The 14,449-nt window shown below is 49.0% G+C and overlaps 1 protein-coding gene across 2 annotated transcripts in view; it reads right to left on the reverse strand.

Annotated features, from left to right (window-relative positions):
* SELENOM (selenoprotein M) overlaps positions 1 to 14,449 on the reverse strand; it is a 33,096-nt gene that overhangs the window by 1,899 nt on the left and 16,748 nt on the right. The window contains exons 1-4 of one of the 2 annotated variants that reach the window (XM_053369083.1): positions 5,088 to 5,602; positions 2,501 to 2,536; positions 2,007 to 2,041; positions 839 to 917 (exon numbers count right to left, since the gene is read on the reverse strand). In XM_053369083.1, the coding sequence (XP_053225058.1) occupies positions 839 to 917; positions 2,007 to 2,041; positions 2,501 to 2,536; positions 5,088 to 5,207 (270 nt within the window). In that variant the 5' untranslated portion in view covers positions 5,208 to 5,602. Of the gene's footprint in view, positions 1 to 838; positions 918 to 2,006; positions 2,042 to 2,500; positions 2,537 to 5,087; positions 5,603 to 14,449 lie in introns of those variants that run through there. The other variant, XM_053369084.1, reaches the window with a different exon arrangement.

Below are 14,449 nucleotides of genomic sequence, written 5' to 3' on the forward strand. Positions count from 1 at the left end.
ATAAGATTAAAAAGGCATGCTCTTTGTAATCTTGGAAAATAGACTCGTTAACCTCATGAAAGCTACTCCTGGATGTTAATTTTTTTATTTAACTTCCTGGTTTTCAAATGGCTGGAGATTTTGACGGATTTTTCTGAACGCTTGAGGTCAAAGGAAAGTAACTTGAAACAACTCTTGCTGAGACGTTTCACTCCGAATCTGCTAAAACAGGATGATGACAGGTGTGTGTCCTGCCCCACCCCCACCATAAATTCTAGCTACACCCATATTTGACGGACCTTTGCTCCTTTGCTGTGTGAGCAGCACATTAATTAGCCTGTTAAGCACCACAGAGCAAGATTTGCATCTTACCTGCCCATGGCTGAAATCTGGCAGATGGATTCCAGAAGAGAAGCCCCCAAAAGCCTGCTGCACCCCGTCCCTCTTCTTTTGAATATTTCTGGAGCTTTTAAAGTGCTATGCAACTTAATCTTGCTAGTCCAGCGGAGGAGGAATTAAAAGTCCTACTCGCTGGCTTGCTGGACAACAATAACCAATAAATTGGCTGCAATTTACCAACCTGCTGCCCATATACTTTCAAGCATCCCGTCCATGCCATTGAAACCTCCATGAAAAATAAGATTTCAAAAGAAACCCCTATGATTCTTAGGGAGATGGATTCTTGCCGCTGCGCTGCAACATTTTCTTGCAGGCCCTACATGTTCGATTCAGAAACACAAGCAAAACTATTCCTGCAATTGCATATTCCGTGAAGAGCATCACCTCTCCCAGTTCTGGCTGAAGCTAAAAATCCTCCAGTGGGTCACACCAGTGTGGGGAGATCAAAACTCCCTCTCACCTCCAGCTCTCTGTAGTGCGAGTTCAACAGGATGAGTTCGGGGTCTGCTCCAGCGAGGTGCTTCATGTCAAGGTTGTGGCTGGAAAAGGCAGTTAAGGAGGTAGGGTATGGGCGAAGGAAGCTGCCTAACAGAGCCAGAACACTGGCTCATCTAGCTCAATATTGTCTACACTGACTGGCAGCATCTCTCCAGGGGTTTCAGGCAAGGGTGAGTGAGGACACCCAATTCTGCTGCGTTGGCCAGCAGGTTTAGCAAATCAGCTCCCTGGTTAGACTGCCAACCTGGTGCCCTCCAGAGGCAGGGCCATCTTACCCATAGGCGCTAAGGGTGCGGAGCCCCTTGGCGCCAGGCTCTCAGGGGCGCCAGGCCAAGAGTCCGGGGCCCAAGAGTTGAGTCCAGGGAATCTTAGAATAGCTTTGGAAGTGGATTTAGGCTGTAGGGATAGAAGTGTATTTTAAAATAGTATTATTAGTAAGTGATAAAATGTGAAGGTTTTTTATGGTTAAAGTAAGGGTGATTTTAAAAAATGGTTAGAAATTATGGTATGTAAACTGCTAAAGATGAGGTAAAATGGAAATCAGATAGAGAGGACTTGGGGAAGCCCACCTAACAATGTTTAGGAAAAATAAGGATAAGACAAGAATCTGTTTGTATTGTTTGTTTTTCTGTTTGTGTTGTTTATTTGCGTTATAAAATGAATAAAAAATTTGTTGGGGGGGAAAAGAGAGTTGAATCCAGGGAAGAGCCCATCCGTCGGTCAGAGCGCCATGGCGTGCTCTTCTGCGCCGTGAGTTCGGGGGCGACCGAGCCAGTGAGACGCTGAGGCGGCTGGCTGGCTCCGCTCTCCTGCATGCCTGGGACTGGGCAACCTCGGGGGTGGGCGCCGGGTGGCTCTTTGCACCCTGGTGCCGCATATGCTTAAGACAGCCCTGTCCAGCGGTTTTGGATTATGACCCTCGTCAGCCCCAGACAGCAAGCTAAAGGGCATCAGGCTTGGCAGTTCAGAATTTCTCAAGTTTGGGCTCCTGGGCCAGAGAGGATAAATAAATAATTTGGGGGCGATGGGCTTGCAGCCGAAGCTGGCTGCCTGGGGACCTTGCTAATGTCCCCCTTTTACCTCCCTTACCTCCAATGCTTAGGCCCTGCACAAACATACAAAAAGGATACTACAGAGGCAAGTCCTCATTGATGAAGGCCTTCGCCTGGGGGGGGGAAATGAATGAGATGCAAATATTACACATGGAATAAGACAGCTCCCCCTGCCCCACCAGCCCAGTTTATTCTCTGAACCTACAATCAACAGGCGAGGCTTTGTTGGTGACAGGGCCTTTCCTGTGGTGGCTCCCCGGAAACCCCAGACTGCTCCAGTCTGCCCCACCAACCCCAGACTGCTTTCAGCCAGTCCCCACCTTCCCGCCTCCCTACTTTCAGTCAGTCTAGGAGGTGGCTGTGCCTGTCAGCTTCTTTCTCTTCCATCTCCATTCTGGCAGGGGGGAGGATGGGGGGAAACCTAGAATGTGTTGGGTTTTGCCTGTCATTGGCTCTCTGGCGCCACCTACTGTTGGGCTCCCTGCCTTCTGTCTTATGAGCCGTTGCAGCACTTCTTCACCCAGGGGAAGTGAGTGATAGGTGCTGGCGAGCAGGAACGAAGCGACACTTACCTCTGGCAGGCGGTTCAGCCGTCATCCCCCACAGCTCTTTAAAAGGGAGGAAACAGAATATGAATACACCATCAAACACAAACACACTTCCCAAGAAATCCAGACTCGTTTCATGCACTGGAAGGACGAGGAGCCTGCAGACCTCCAGATGTTGCCCGACACCCAACTCCCAACAGCTCATCAGCCAGGCAGCAAAAAATTCAATTCTCCTTTATAGAATTGTAGAGTTGGAAGGGACCACAAGAGTCATCTAGTCCAACTCCCTGCAGTGCAGGAATCTTTTACCCAATGTGGGGCTCAAACCCACAGCCCTGAGATTAAGAGTTTCCTGCTCTACCGACTGAGCTATCCCAGGTCAGGGCAACCAAAATGATAAAGGATGGAGTGATTGCCCTTTGAGGAAAGCCTGCAGCTTTGAGGGCTCTTTAGCTTAGAGCAGGGGTCAGCAACCTTTTTCAGCCATGGGCAGGTCCACCATCCCTCAGACCATGTGTGGGGCCGGACTATTTTTTGAAAAAAATATATGAAGGAATTCCTATGTCCCACAAATAACCCAGAGATGCATTTTAAATAAAAGCACACATTCTACTCATGTAAAAACACGCTGATTCCTGGACCGTCCGTGGGCCGGATTGAGAAAGCGATTGGGCTGCATCCGGCCCCTGGGCCTTAGGTTGCCTACCCCTGGCTTAGAGAAAGGGCAATAAAGAGGTGACACGATAAAAGTTTATAAAAAATGTCAAGGTGTGGAGGAAGTGGACAGAGAAACCGAATGAAGCCGAAAGTTGGGAAGAGTCAGGACAGGTAAAAGATAGGGCTTATTGATGGAACACGTAATTAAATCTCTGGAACAACGGCTACTAGGCATAATGGCTGTGCTCTGCCTCCACAATTGGAGACAGCAATGGCTGGAAACTGAAGGATGGGTGAGTGCTCTCTTCTTGTGTTGTCAACTCCCACTGTCCTTGGCCACTGACTGTGATGGTTTCTGGGTCTGATGGGGAGTTGGAGGTCCAGCTCAGCTGGTTAGAGCGTGGTGCTGGTAACGCCAGGTTTGCAGGTTCGATCCCCGTACGGGACACCAAGGGGACTAGATGATCCTCAGGTTCCCTTCCAACTCTACAATTCCATGTTTCAATGATGCTCTTGGAGAAACCTCTGCCAACCCAGGACACTTGTTGACAACCCCACAAAGACATTCGCCCTCTGCAGCCTTTCCCTTCCACCATGAAAAAACAGCTGTTCCCCGGCCCCCTGTTCCCTTGACAATCCTTTCCAAGGGCTTGTCAGAACCTGCTGCGGCAGGTGTGCCCAAGGCCACCTGTTAGCAGATTGAAAAACAACCCCCCACCAATGCAACTGCGTCATCTTCAGGGATAAATGGGCTTTGTTGGATGCCCCTCCCACCTCTAAAATAAAATGGCTATAAGGACAGACTTGGGAATATGTGGGAATAGCACCAAATTTCTCCTTAGTCCTCTAAGCCCGTGGTTCTCAAACTGCACACCCCCCCCGTGCCCCAGACCACCTGAAAATTGCAGAGGGTTTTAGAAGATGACTTTCCCCTCCTGTTTCAGCAATTCTGTTGCACTGTGCTAGATGCAAACTGGTGTTCAGAAGCATTAAGAATGCTAAGAAGAACCTGCTGCAACAGGCCAGTGGCCTCTCTAGACCACCTTCTCAAAGAGGCCCTCAAACCTGCAAGCTGGACCTGAGCACAAGAGCAATTCTCCCCTCCTGCGGTTTCCAGCAACTGGGATTCAGTAGCATCACTGCCTCTGACCATGGAAGCAGAGCAGAGCCATTGTGGCTAGTAGCCATCAATAGCCCTCTCTCTCCTCCATGAATTTGTCTAGTCTTCCTTGAAAGCCATCCAAGTTGGTGGTCATCACTGCCTCTTGTGGCAGGGAGTCCCAGAGGTCAACCATAGTACAACAATCTGAATTCCAGCTGTAAGTGTTCTTCGCAGACATGGTAAATTATGGTCCACAGACTTGCCTGAAACTTCAGTGGCCCACCAATGGCCTGCCCACTGTGGGAAGCCCTGCTCTAAGCTTTAACTAGGGTAACCCCGTATATCCCTCTGAATGATGGTAAAACAGAAAATCCACATGCCAGGGCAGTATACCTCTGAATAGCAAAAGAACAGCCAAAACAAGACAGACATCCTTCTTGGAAGCTCTGCGCAATCTCTGTCTGACGCTAGACTTAATAGATGTTTGGCGTGATCTGTTGCAACGCAAATCTCACTTTTCTCTTTTTTTACGACAACATTTAAAAAACAACACAGACGCTACGTCCTTAATTCTTTCTAATGTCCCGCCCGCATTTCAAAGGCTTGCGGCGGTGACTGCCGCCTGTTCACAGAGCCTCACTACAGCCTTGCGAGGGAGGCTAAGCTCCGGCTGAGGGCCAGCGCTTCTCTCAAGGCTGCCCAGCGCATTTCATGCTTCATCTGTCAAGTGGTGGGGAGACCACATATGCTTGGGGTGGGGTGGGAACTTCAATTCAGGGAGCTGGCGGGCCCCGGCGCATCAGGCCCTCTGCACATGCTCTAAGGCACCCAGCTCCCTCAGCTCAGCCTCACCTCCACTTTCCCTCTCGCCAGGCCCTCCAGGCGGCGCCAGTCCGGCTCGTAGCCGCGGAGCAGCCCTGATCCCGAGAGCACCACCAGCGCCACCAGCAGCACGAAGCGCGGACGTGCCATCGGGCACCTTCACTCCAGCGACGCGCGCTGCGCTCTGCGCTCTTGGCTGTGCGCTCAGCGCTCCGGACGCGGCGGCCTCCGGCTTGCTGGAGGCGCTGCCACGTCAGATCGGGCGGAGCCCCCGCGAAGGGAAGGCGGAGGAGCCTCGGCCGGCAAGCCTCGCCCTGCCGCCGCTCGGCTCTCCAGGGAGGAGCATCGTCTGGGCAGGGCAAGGCGGAGCTCGGGGATTAGCGGCTCTCCAAAGGAAAACGAGGATAGGCGACGGGGGCACCTCGGAGGACCTGTGTGTCCCCTACCCGGGTGCTTGCACAGTGCTACTAGCGCTGCTTACTCTCTGCACATGCTCAGAGGCCCGATGCTTTCTTTACCCCTTTGGTCTCATGATGGAGCATCCTGCACATTGAAAGCGCCTGCCGCGCACAACGAAACCACCCGCCTTACCCCGAGGTTTCCTGGGAGCTGTAGTTGCCCCTTCGCAGATGACAATTCCTAGGACCCTTAACAAACTACAGCTCCCAAGATTCGTTGCGAGAGAGCCGTGCGCTTTCAATGTATCCTGGACGCGTTTTCAACGGCGTGGTGTGGATTTGGCCTCAATTCGAGACTTTAAAGTTTAACTGCTACGCCGCTTTGCATCTCTCCGTTAGGAACGCATGCAGTTGCACACCCTCCAAGTGTCCCTATTTTCCAGGGACGTCCCTGATTTAGAGATGCTATCCCGGTTTCTGATTTGATTCCACTTTTCCTTGGCTGTCCCTATTTTCATTAGAGAAATGTTAGAGGGTGTGAAAATGTACCCATTTTCATTGGAGGGTATGGAGTTATCCGACCCCTGAGCCGTCTGAAGGCAATCCTGTATAGGGAAATTTTTTTTTAACTGTTTAATGTTTTATTATGTTTTTCTATACGTTGGAAGCTGCCTGGAGTGGCTGGGACAACCCAGTAAGGTGTGTGGGGTATAAATAGTAAAATTATTATTATTATGGAATGGGACTAACCTATTTTCATTGGAGAAAAGTTGGAGGGTATGCAGCTGCCTTTTACTGAATCAGGCCTTCAGCCATCTAGCTCAGTATTCTCCGCACTGACTGGTAGCGGCTGTCTGGGATTGCAAATTGAACCTGAGATCTTCTACATGCAAAGCAGATGCTCTAACACTGAGCTATGTTCGTTTATTACTCCAACTTAAAAAATAATAATCCAGAGCTGAAATTCTTTATAAGCCTTGGGATTTCAGTGGGTGGGAGGGAAATAAACTTTTTATATGCTCAAATGTCTTCTTCCTTCTGTAATAAACAAAATCTGCCCTTATTCCCTTATGGGAGACACAAGAGCCCTTATAGAGTCCTTTGTAGGTTCTCTATCGGTTGGAGAAAATAACAGAGGCCAACCAGAGAATATTGAGAAGCAAAGCAGCTCGTAAGCCTGATCTTTATTGAACTGTTGCAACAGGGAGGGAGGAGTACCCCAGAACCAAGGTGTGCCTGCCCTTATATAAACATTTTAAATTCCCTGCCCTGGAGCTCAAGACCACCCCTCCATACATCACACATACATCACAGAAGGGGTGTAACCCAAGACCACCACCCACAAACATCATACTTACATCACAGAAAAGGCGGTCTACAACAGAAATTCGAATGTTGTTGTTTTTCCTGTCTGCCAAGTTATCTGATAATGCCTTATCTGATTGCCTTTCCTGGTAGTCTGGCCATTCCTTTAAGATGGTGAGTACCCCATTCCTGAAACAATGGGAAGGTTCCCTCACCCCCTCCCTCCTTGCAGAAAAACACTTGGTCAGTTTGGGAGTCAAAATGGTTTCAGGGCGGTCTTCCTGTGCTGCTCCAGACATGTCCGCATGCTTGGTTGGTACATTTATGAACATTTATTATATATATATAAGACCTTAATTTTTTTATTAAAATTCTTTATGACAGTTTTGTACATCTCTGGCATTCATCACAGAGCTGCACGATACCTGCTCTTCCCAGCTAATGCTGGGAGCACCGGGGCAGACCCCATTGCTCAGTAAGATATTGGGGTTAGCACTTTTGCTAAAACATTATTTAATGTCCTTTCACCTCCACACGGCAAACTCTGTATCGCACCCCAAAAGGGGCTGCAACTTGGTGGTAGAGAAATGGTGTTTCCCCGCCCCCCCCACAAGAGAGACAGTGTGGTGCAGTAGTTAGAGTATCAGGCTCGGACCAAGAGACCTGGGTTCAAATCCCCACTTGGCCATCATGAAGCTTGCTGGGTGTGACTTTAGACCAGGGGTCAGCAAACATTTTCAGCAGGGGGCCGGTCCACTGTCCCTCAGACCTTGTGGGGGGCCAGACTATATTTTTTTTGGGGGGGGGGAATGAACAAATTCCTATGCCCCACAAATAACCTGGAGATGCATTTTAAATAAAAGGACATATTCTACTCATGTAAAAACACACTGATTCCCGGACCGTCCGCTGGCCGGATTTAGAAGGTGATTGGGCTGGATCTGGCCCCCGGGCCTTAGTTTGCCTACCCATCCTTTAGACCAGTCGCTGCTTCTCAGCCTAACCTACCTCGCCGGGTTGTTGTGGGGATTAAATGAGGAAGGGATCGCCTTGAGCTCCCTGGAGAAACAAAGCTGGGATATCAACACAATAAACAAATAAATAGCATGTGCTGCAGTTGGGCAGAAAATGCAGACCTGGGGAGGAAAGCTGTTCAGTTGGAAAGCTGATAATGTGCAGCTTGAACAAGGGTTGGTGGTGGGTGTGGTATGCAAATGTGTTTATTAAGTGCTTAATGACTGGCAATGTCAAGAACAGCATGTACACAAATTGCATAAGGACAGAAGGTGCTCAGTTCCCATGCTTAAAAGCAACCACATCAAAATGCCTTCTTCTGTGGGGCTGGAATCTCCACCTTCTGCTATACGTCTTTGAGCAGGTAACATCTTGTTGCATCTTTGCAAACACCCCGTATTCATCACTATACCAATATAGTTAGTATAGATAAGAATTACTGACTCCTATGGAGAAGCAGCCAAGAATAAAGGGTGTAAGCAAGAAGCAAAGTAACACTTTGTGATCGTTTAATAAAAATCGTAATAATAAAACCAAGTGTGGGTGTCTGACGGGGAATTTGTGCTTCTGGAAAGCCTGCTTTAAACAAAACAGCAGTGTCGAGCACCTGCTCTGTGTGCAGAAGGTCCCAGGTCCAATCCCCAGCATCTCTAGGTAAGGCTAGGAGACACCCTGCCTGAAATCCTGAGAGCTGCTGCCAGTCAGAGTAGACAATACTGAGCTAGATGGACCAGCTGGTCTGACTCCGTGTAAGGTATCTTCCCAAGTTCCTAGTTGGGAAGGGGTTATAGCTCAGTGGTAGAGCATCTGTTTTGCATGCAGAAGGTCCTAAGTGCCATCTCTGGCACATCCAAGTGGGCCTGGAAGGGATTCCCTGTCTGAAATCCTGGCGAGCTGCTGCCAGTCTGTGTAGACAGTACTGAGCTAGATGGACCACTGGTCTGAATTGGCATCAGGCAGCTTCCTCTGATCATCTTATTTGCAGCTGCAAGTCAAGAATTTCCATGTGTTCAAAGTACTTCAGCCTGCTGGGGTTGTGTGTGTGTTCCTGTGGAACTCCCTCCCACAGGAGGCAGCGACGGCTAACTTTGATGGCTTTAAAAGAGGATTGGACAAATTGATGGAGGAGAAAACTAACGATGTCTGCTAGCCATGATGGCTCTGCTCTGCCTCCACGGTCAGAGGTTGTAATTTTTCTGAATACCAGTTGCTGAAAACCACAGGAGGAGAAAGTGCTAATACAGTCAGATGCGGCCACTGTGAGACTAGGATGCTGAACTAGGGTGGGTCAATGACCTGAACCATCAGACTCTTCCTCTGTTCTTATTTTAGGAGCAAGGCCCAAGCTCAAAAAAAATTGGGAAGTGCTGTGCTTCACCTTTGCCACACCAGGAGTCTTCTGAAATTTGCATAATTTTATTTTTGATAATAATTCTATTAGTTCTCAATTATAATAATCCAAATATATCAAATATCAAATATATCATTATATCATTATATCAATGCCAAATTACAATAACAATTCCCAATATCAATTACATAATTTAGGTGCCCCCCACCCGCATGCTAGAATTGATGGTTTGATAATTTACTTTATTTCTGTGTTCCATAATCTTACTGATTTCAGTTCCATTCCATTCATAACAGCAATCCCTTATACAACAGCTGCAAATGATTTATAAGTCTATAATAATATAATAATAATAATTTATTTATACCCCACCCATCTAGCTGGGTTTCCCCAGCCACACTGGGCAGCTTCCAACAGAACACTAAAATACAATAACCTATTAAACATTAAAAGCTTCCCTAAACAGGGCTGCCTTCAGATGTCTTCTAAAAGTCTAGTAGTTGTTTTTCTCTTTGACATCTGGTGGGAGGGCGTTTCACAGGGCGGACGCCACTATCGAGAAGGCCCGCTGCCTGGTTCCCTGTAACCTCACTTCTCGCAGGGAGGGAACCACCAGAAGGTCCTCGGCCCTGGACCTCAGTGTGCAGGCAGAACGATGGGGGTGGAGACGCTCCTTCAGGTATACTGGACCAAGGCCGTTTAGGGCTTTAAAGGTCAGCACCAACACTTTGAATTGTGCTTGGAAACGTACTGGGAGCCAGTGTAGGTCTTCCAAGACCGGTGTTATGTGGTCTCGGCGGCCACTCCTAGTCACCAGTCTAGCTGCCAAATTCTTGATTAGATGTAGTTTCTGGGTCACCTTCCAAGGTAGCCCCACATAGAGCGCATTGCAGTAGTCCAAGCAGGAGATAACCAGAGCATGCACCACTCTGGCGAGACAGTCTGCGGGCAGATAGGGTCTCAGCCTGCGTACCAGATGGAGCTGGTAGATAGCTGCCCTGGACACAGAATTGACCTGCACCTCCATGGACAGCTGTGAGTCCAGAATGACTCCCAGGCTGCGCACCTGGTCCTTCAGGGGCACAGTTACCCCATCCAGGACCAGGGAGTCCTCCACATGAAGGACTCCTCTACACGTGAAGATCTATATATCCTTTTTCTTTCTGTGTGTGGAAACTTGAATCATTTTAAAACAGACAGAATGAAACAGACAAAAACAGTACGCACTACCAACTCCCCCCTAACAAATGCTGACAACAGCCAAGCACACACCGCTTTTGATCAGGGAGCGTTGGGAGACAAGGCATGCCCTAAATTATTCACCATTTCTCAGAATAAGAACCCTGCTAGGAATCTTTCCGTGGATGATCAAAGCACTTGAAGAGATACAAAGCAGGATATCTTTTTTTAGGCCAAAGAGGAAGGTACACAGATCAAGAGAAATCAGAGCAGACTTCACCAATCTGGAGCCCTCCAGACGTTCTGGACTACAACTCCCATGAACCCAATCTGGCTCTGGAGAACAGCGGCTTTGCGAAGGTCGCAGCTGTCTTGTGACACTTGGGGGGGGGGCATTGTGTTGTAAGTTTTTCAAGGATGTGAGAAAAAAATTGTGACAAGTATCTGAGATGCTGCAAGAGCATCTGCTGATTTGGCTGCAACAGACAAACATGGCTGCCCCTGCAGAAATTTCAACTGGGAAAGCAGAATCACAGCTGTACAGGTAAAGCTAAAGGGACCCCTGACCATTAGGTCCAGTCATGTCCGACTCTGGGGCTGCGGCGCTCATCTCGCTTTCTTGGCCAAGGGAGCCGGCGTACAGCTTCCGGGTCATGTGTCCAGCATGACTAAGCCGCTTCTGGCGAACCAGAGCAGCGCACGGAAACACCGTTTACCTTCCCGCCAGAGCGGTACCTATTTATCTACTTGCACTTTGACGTGCTTTCGAACTGCTAGGTTGGCAGGAGCAGGGACCGAGCAATGGGCGCTCACCCCGTCACAGGGATTCAAACCGCCAACCTTCTGATCGGCAAGTCCTAGGCTCTGTGGTTTAACCCACAGCGTCACCCGCGTCCCAATCACAGCTGGTAGATTTCACAATTCTGTTTCAAGCGCTTTTGGCCAGAAAACCCCCCGGATCCTTAATTTTTCCTTCTTCCAACCTCCATTTCTATGTGATTTAATAATAGCACAATTCAGGATGTGGACTCACATTGGGTTGTGCCGTGTGTCACAACCCCAAGATCTCTTTCCTAGTCAGTCACCACTATTTCAGACTCAATAACTTACAAGTTCACATTTGTACTGTTCATTTAAAGCACCATGATACCACTTTTAACAGTCACAGCTTCTCCCCAAAGGATCCTGGGAAGTGTAGTTTGTGAAAGGTACTAAGAGTTGTTAGGAGACACCCCTCTTCCCCTCACAGATCTACAATTCCCAGAGTTCCCCGAGAAGTGGGATTGACTGTTAAGCCACTCTTGGAATTGTAACTCTGGGAAGGGAATAGGGGTCCCTCTTAACAATTCTCAGCACCCTTAACAAACTACAGTTCCCAAGATACTTTCAAGGGATGCCAGGACTGTTTAAAGAGGTATTGTGCCTTGAGCACACAGTGCAGATTGGGCCTAAGTGCAGGTAGGGTTACAGAATAAAAGGTAAAGGGACCCCTGACCATTAGGTCCAGTCGTGGCCGACTCTGGGGTTGCGGCACTCATCTTGCTTTATTGGCCGAGGGAGCTGGCATACAGCTTCCAGGTCATGTGGCCAGCATGACTAAGCCGCTTTTGGCGAACCAGAGCAGTGCACGGAAACACCGTTTACCTTCCCGCCAAAGCGGTACCTATTTATCTACTTGCACTGTGTGCTTTCGAACTGCTAGGTTGGCAGGAGCAGGGACCGAGCAATGGGAGCTAACCCCATCGTGGGGATTCGAACCACCGACCTTCTGATTGGCAAGCCCTAGGCTCTGTGGTTTAGAAAGGGAGGGAGAAAGGTTGTTTTCTGCTGCTCCAGAGAAGCGGACGCGGAGCAATGGATCCAAACTACAAGAAAGAAGATTCCACCTAAACATTAGGAAGAACTTCCTGACAGTAAGAGCTGTTCGACAGTGGAATTTGGTGCCAAGGAGTGTGGTGGAGTCTCCTTCTTTGGAGGTCTTTAAGCAGAGGCTTGACAACCATATGTCAGGAGTGCTCTGATGGTGTTTCCTGCTTGGCAGGGGGTTGGACTCGATGGCCCTTGTGGTCTCTTCCAACTCTATGATTCTATGATTCTATGAACCCACAGCGCCACCCACGTCCCTTATAGAATAGGGACCTTCTATTCTGAAGCAATAGAATGTCCCTATTTTCATGCAAAATTTTGGAGGGCATGTATACAAAGGCAGTTATGCTTCTGAATACCAGTTACTGGAAACCACAGGACGGGGAGAATGCTCTCGTCCTCGGCTCCTACTTTCAGGCTTCCCATTGGGGCTTTGAAAACTGGATTCTGGACGAGATGAGCTATCAGCCTGATCCATTAGCAGACTCGCCTTACATTCTTATTATTCTCCTTTTTGCACCAATGTCCATCATTTCACATTTTCTCACATGGAATTGCATGTGCCATTTTAATGCCGATTCACCCAGTTTTGGGAGAGACGCTTTTTGGAGCTCCTTGTGGTCCCATTTTGGTTTTAACCACCCTGAATAATCGGGCGCTCGCCTCTAGCTCCTGATTGTTTGCTCAGTCTCTCCTCCTGGTGCTGTTCTCCTCCAGGATTGCTCAGGGGAGCCTGCCAACCGCAGCTGGTTGCGCTAACAAGACCCACCTGGGCCTCTGTTGATTCCAGCTTGGCTCATGCTTGCCATTATCAGGGAGGCACTGCTAAAGAATAAATAGCCACAGGCAGCTGTTTCTCTGGCTGGCCTGAGGTAGACCAGTAGGTCCCCTCCCAGGGGTTGATTCCCCAACAATATTGACTTCAGAAACAGAGCTGCTACAGGCTTGAGTTTCACGTGCAAAATGCAGGTGCCCTCTTCCCAGCTGAAGAGGAATGGTTACGACATTTGCAGTCCAGAGAAAAGGTGAATAAGAGGGGACGTGGTAGAGGCGCAAAGAATTATGCATGGAGGACGTAGAGAAAGAAAATGAACAAGATCTATATCCCTTACAATTTGATTCCCTCCCCCCCTTCTTTTTTGCTTTCTCCTCCTGTGATGAGGCTGCATTTTAATGTTTTAATTGTTTTAATGTTGTATTTTAATCTTGTTTTTAAGTTGTATTTCAATCAACTTGTTTTTATTATTGGTTGTTAGCCGCCCTGAGCCCAGTCTTGGCTGGGGAGGGCGGGGTATAAATAAAATTTATTATTATTATTATTATTACTCACCACTCACACCAACCTATCACAGCACCTTCATGTTAAGGAAAGCTGCACCTGTTGGATTTCCGCCTGGCAGATAGCTAGTAAAGAGGCCTGCCAGAAAAAAATACCCACCCACCCACAAACAAATCAATGACTGGCAGCAACTTCTCCAGGGTTTCAAACAGGGGACATGGGCAGCTCTACCTGGCGATGGCAGGAATTGAACCCGGGGCATTCTAATCCCAAGTAGATGCTCCAGCCACTGAGCTATGGTCCGCCAGAGCTCTATCCATCCATCCCAATAAGGAATCTTGTGACCCAGGAAGACTCTTAAGAGTCACCAGGCAAGAGTCACAAGGCGGGATGTTGACCCCATGGGGAATAGTTCCTTGCCCAAGTGGGGGGCAGTTCCTCTGACACCCAGAAGCTGGCAGCTTCTTCCCTCTGCCCAGAAAAGCATATTGCTCAGCCTTCATTGAGGAAGAATGCTACGCTTCTAATAATAACGGGGGATAATAATAAACCCTGACGGTCTCCTGCCTTTGCAAGCGGAGAGTGGATGACTCACGGCAAATGTGGGTAAATTAAAAAGCCGCCAGGGAGCCTGTGAGTCAGGCGGAATTGCAGGGTTCTGCTGAGCTCTCCGTGCTGAGCAGGGTCACGCGGGGGTCTCTCAACAGGGGGCGCTGTCCTCTGTGAGTCAGACTTTCTCCCTGTGAAGCAAGGAAGGCTGCCGGGGTGGGGTGGGGGGAGCTGCAGAAGTGGGTGGGTGGCTGCCTGGCCTGAGTGACATGTGGGAAGTGTTCCGCAAGCGGAAAGCTAGAGTGTCAGGGAAGAGGCGGCAGCTTCCAAATACCATTTCTCTGGTGCTGTTTTTTTTCCTTGCATGTGGGTGGGGAGCAGGGAGGTGTTTTCGGGGGGAGGGAGCATTCCTTCATGCATGCGACACCCCGCTCTCACCCCATTTCCGCAG

This window comes from Podarcis raffonei, chromosome 16 (assembly GCF_027172205.1).
Source record: "Podarcis raffonei isolate rPodRaf1 chromosome 16, rPodRaf1.pri, whole genome shotgun sequence".
NCBI lineage: Eukaryota > Metazoa > Chordata > Lepidosauria > Squamata > Lacertidae > Podarcis > Podarcis raffonei.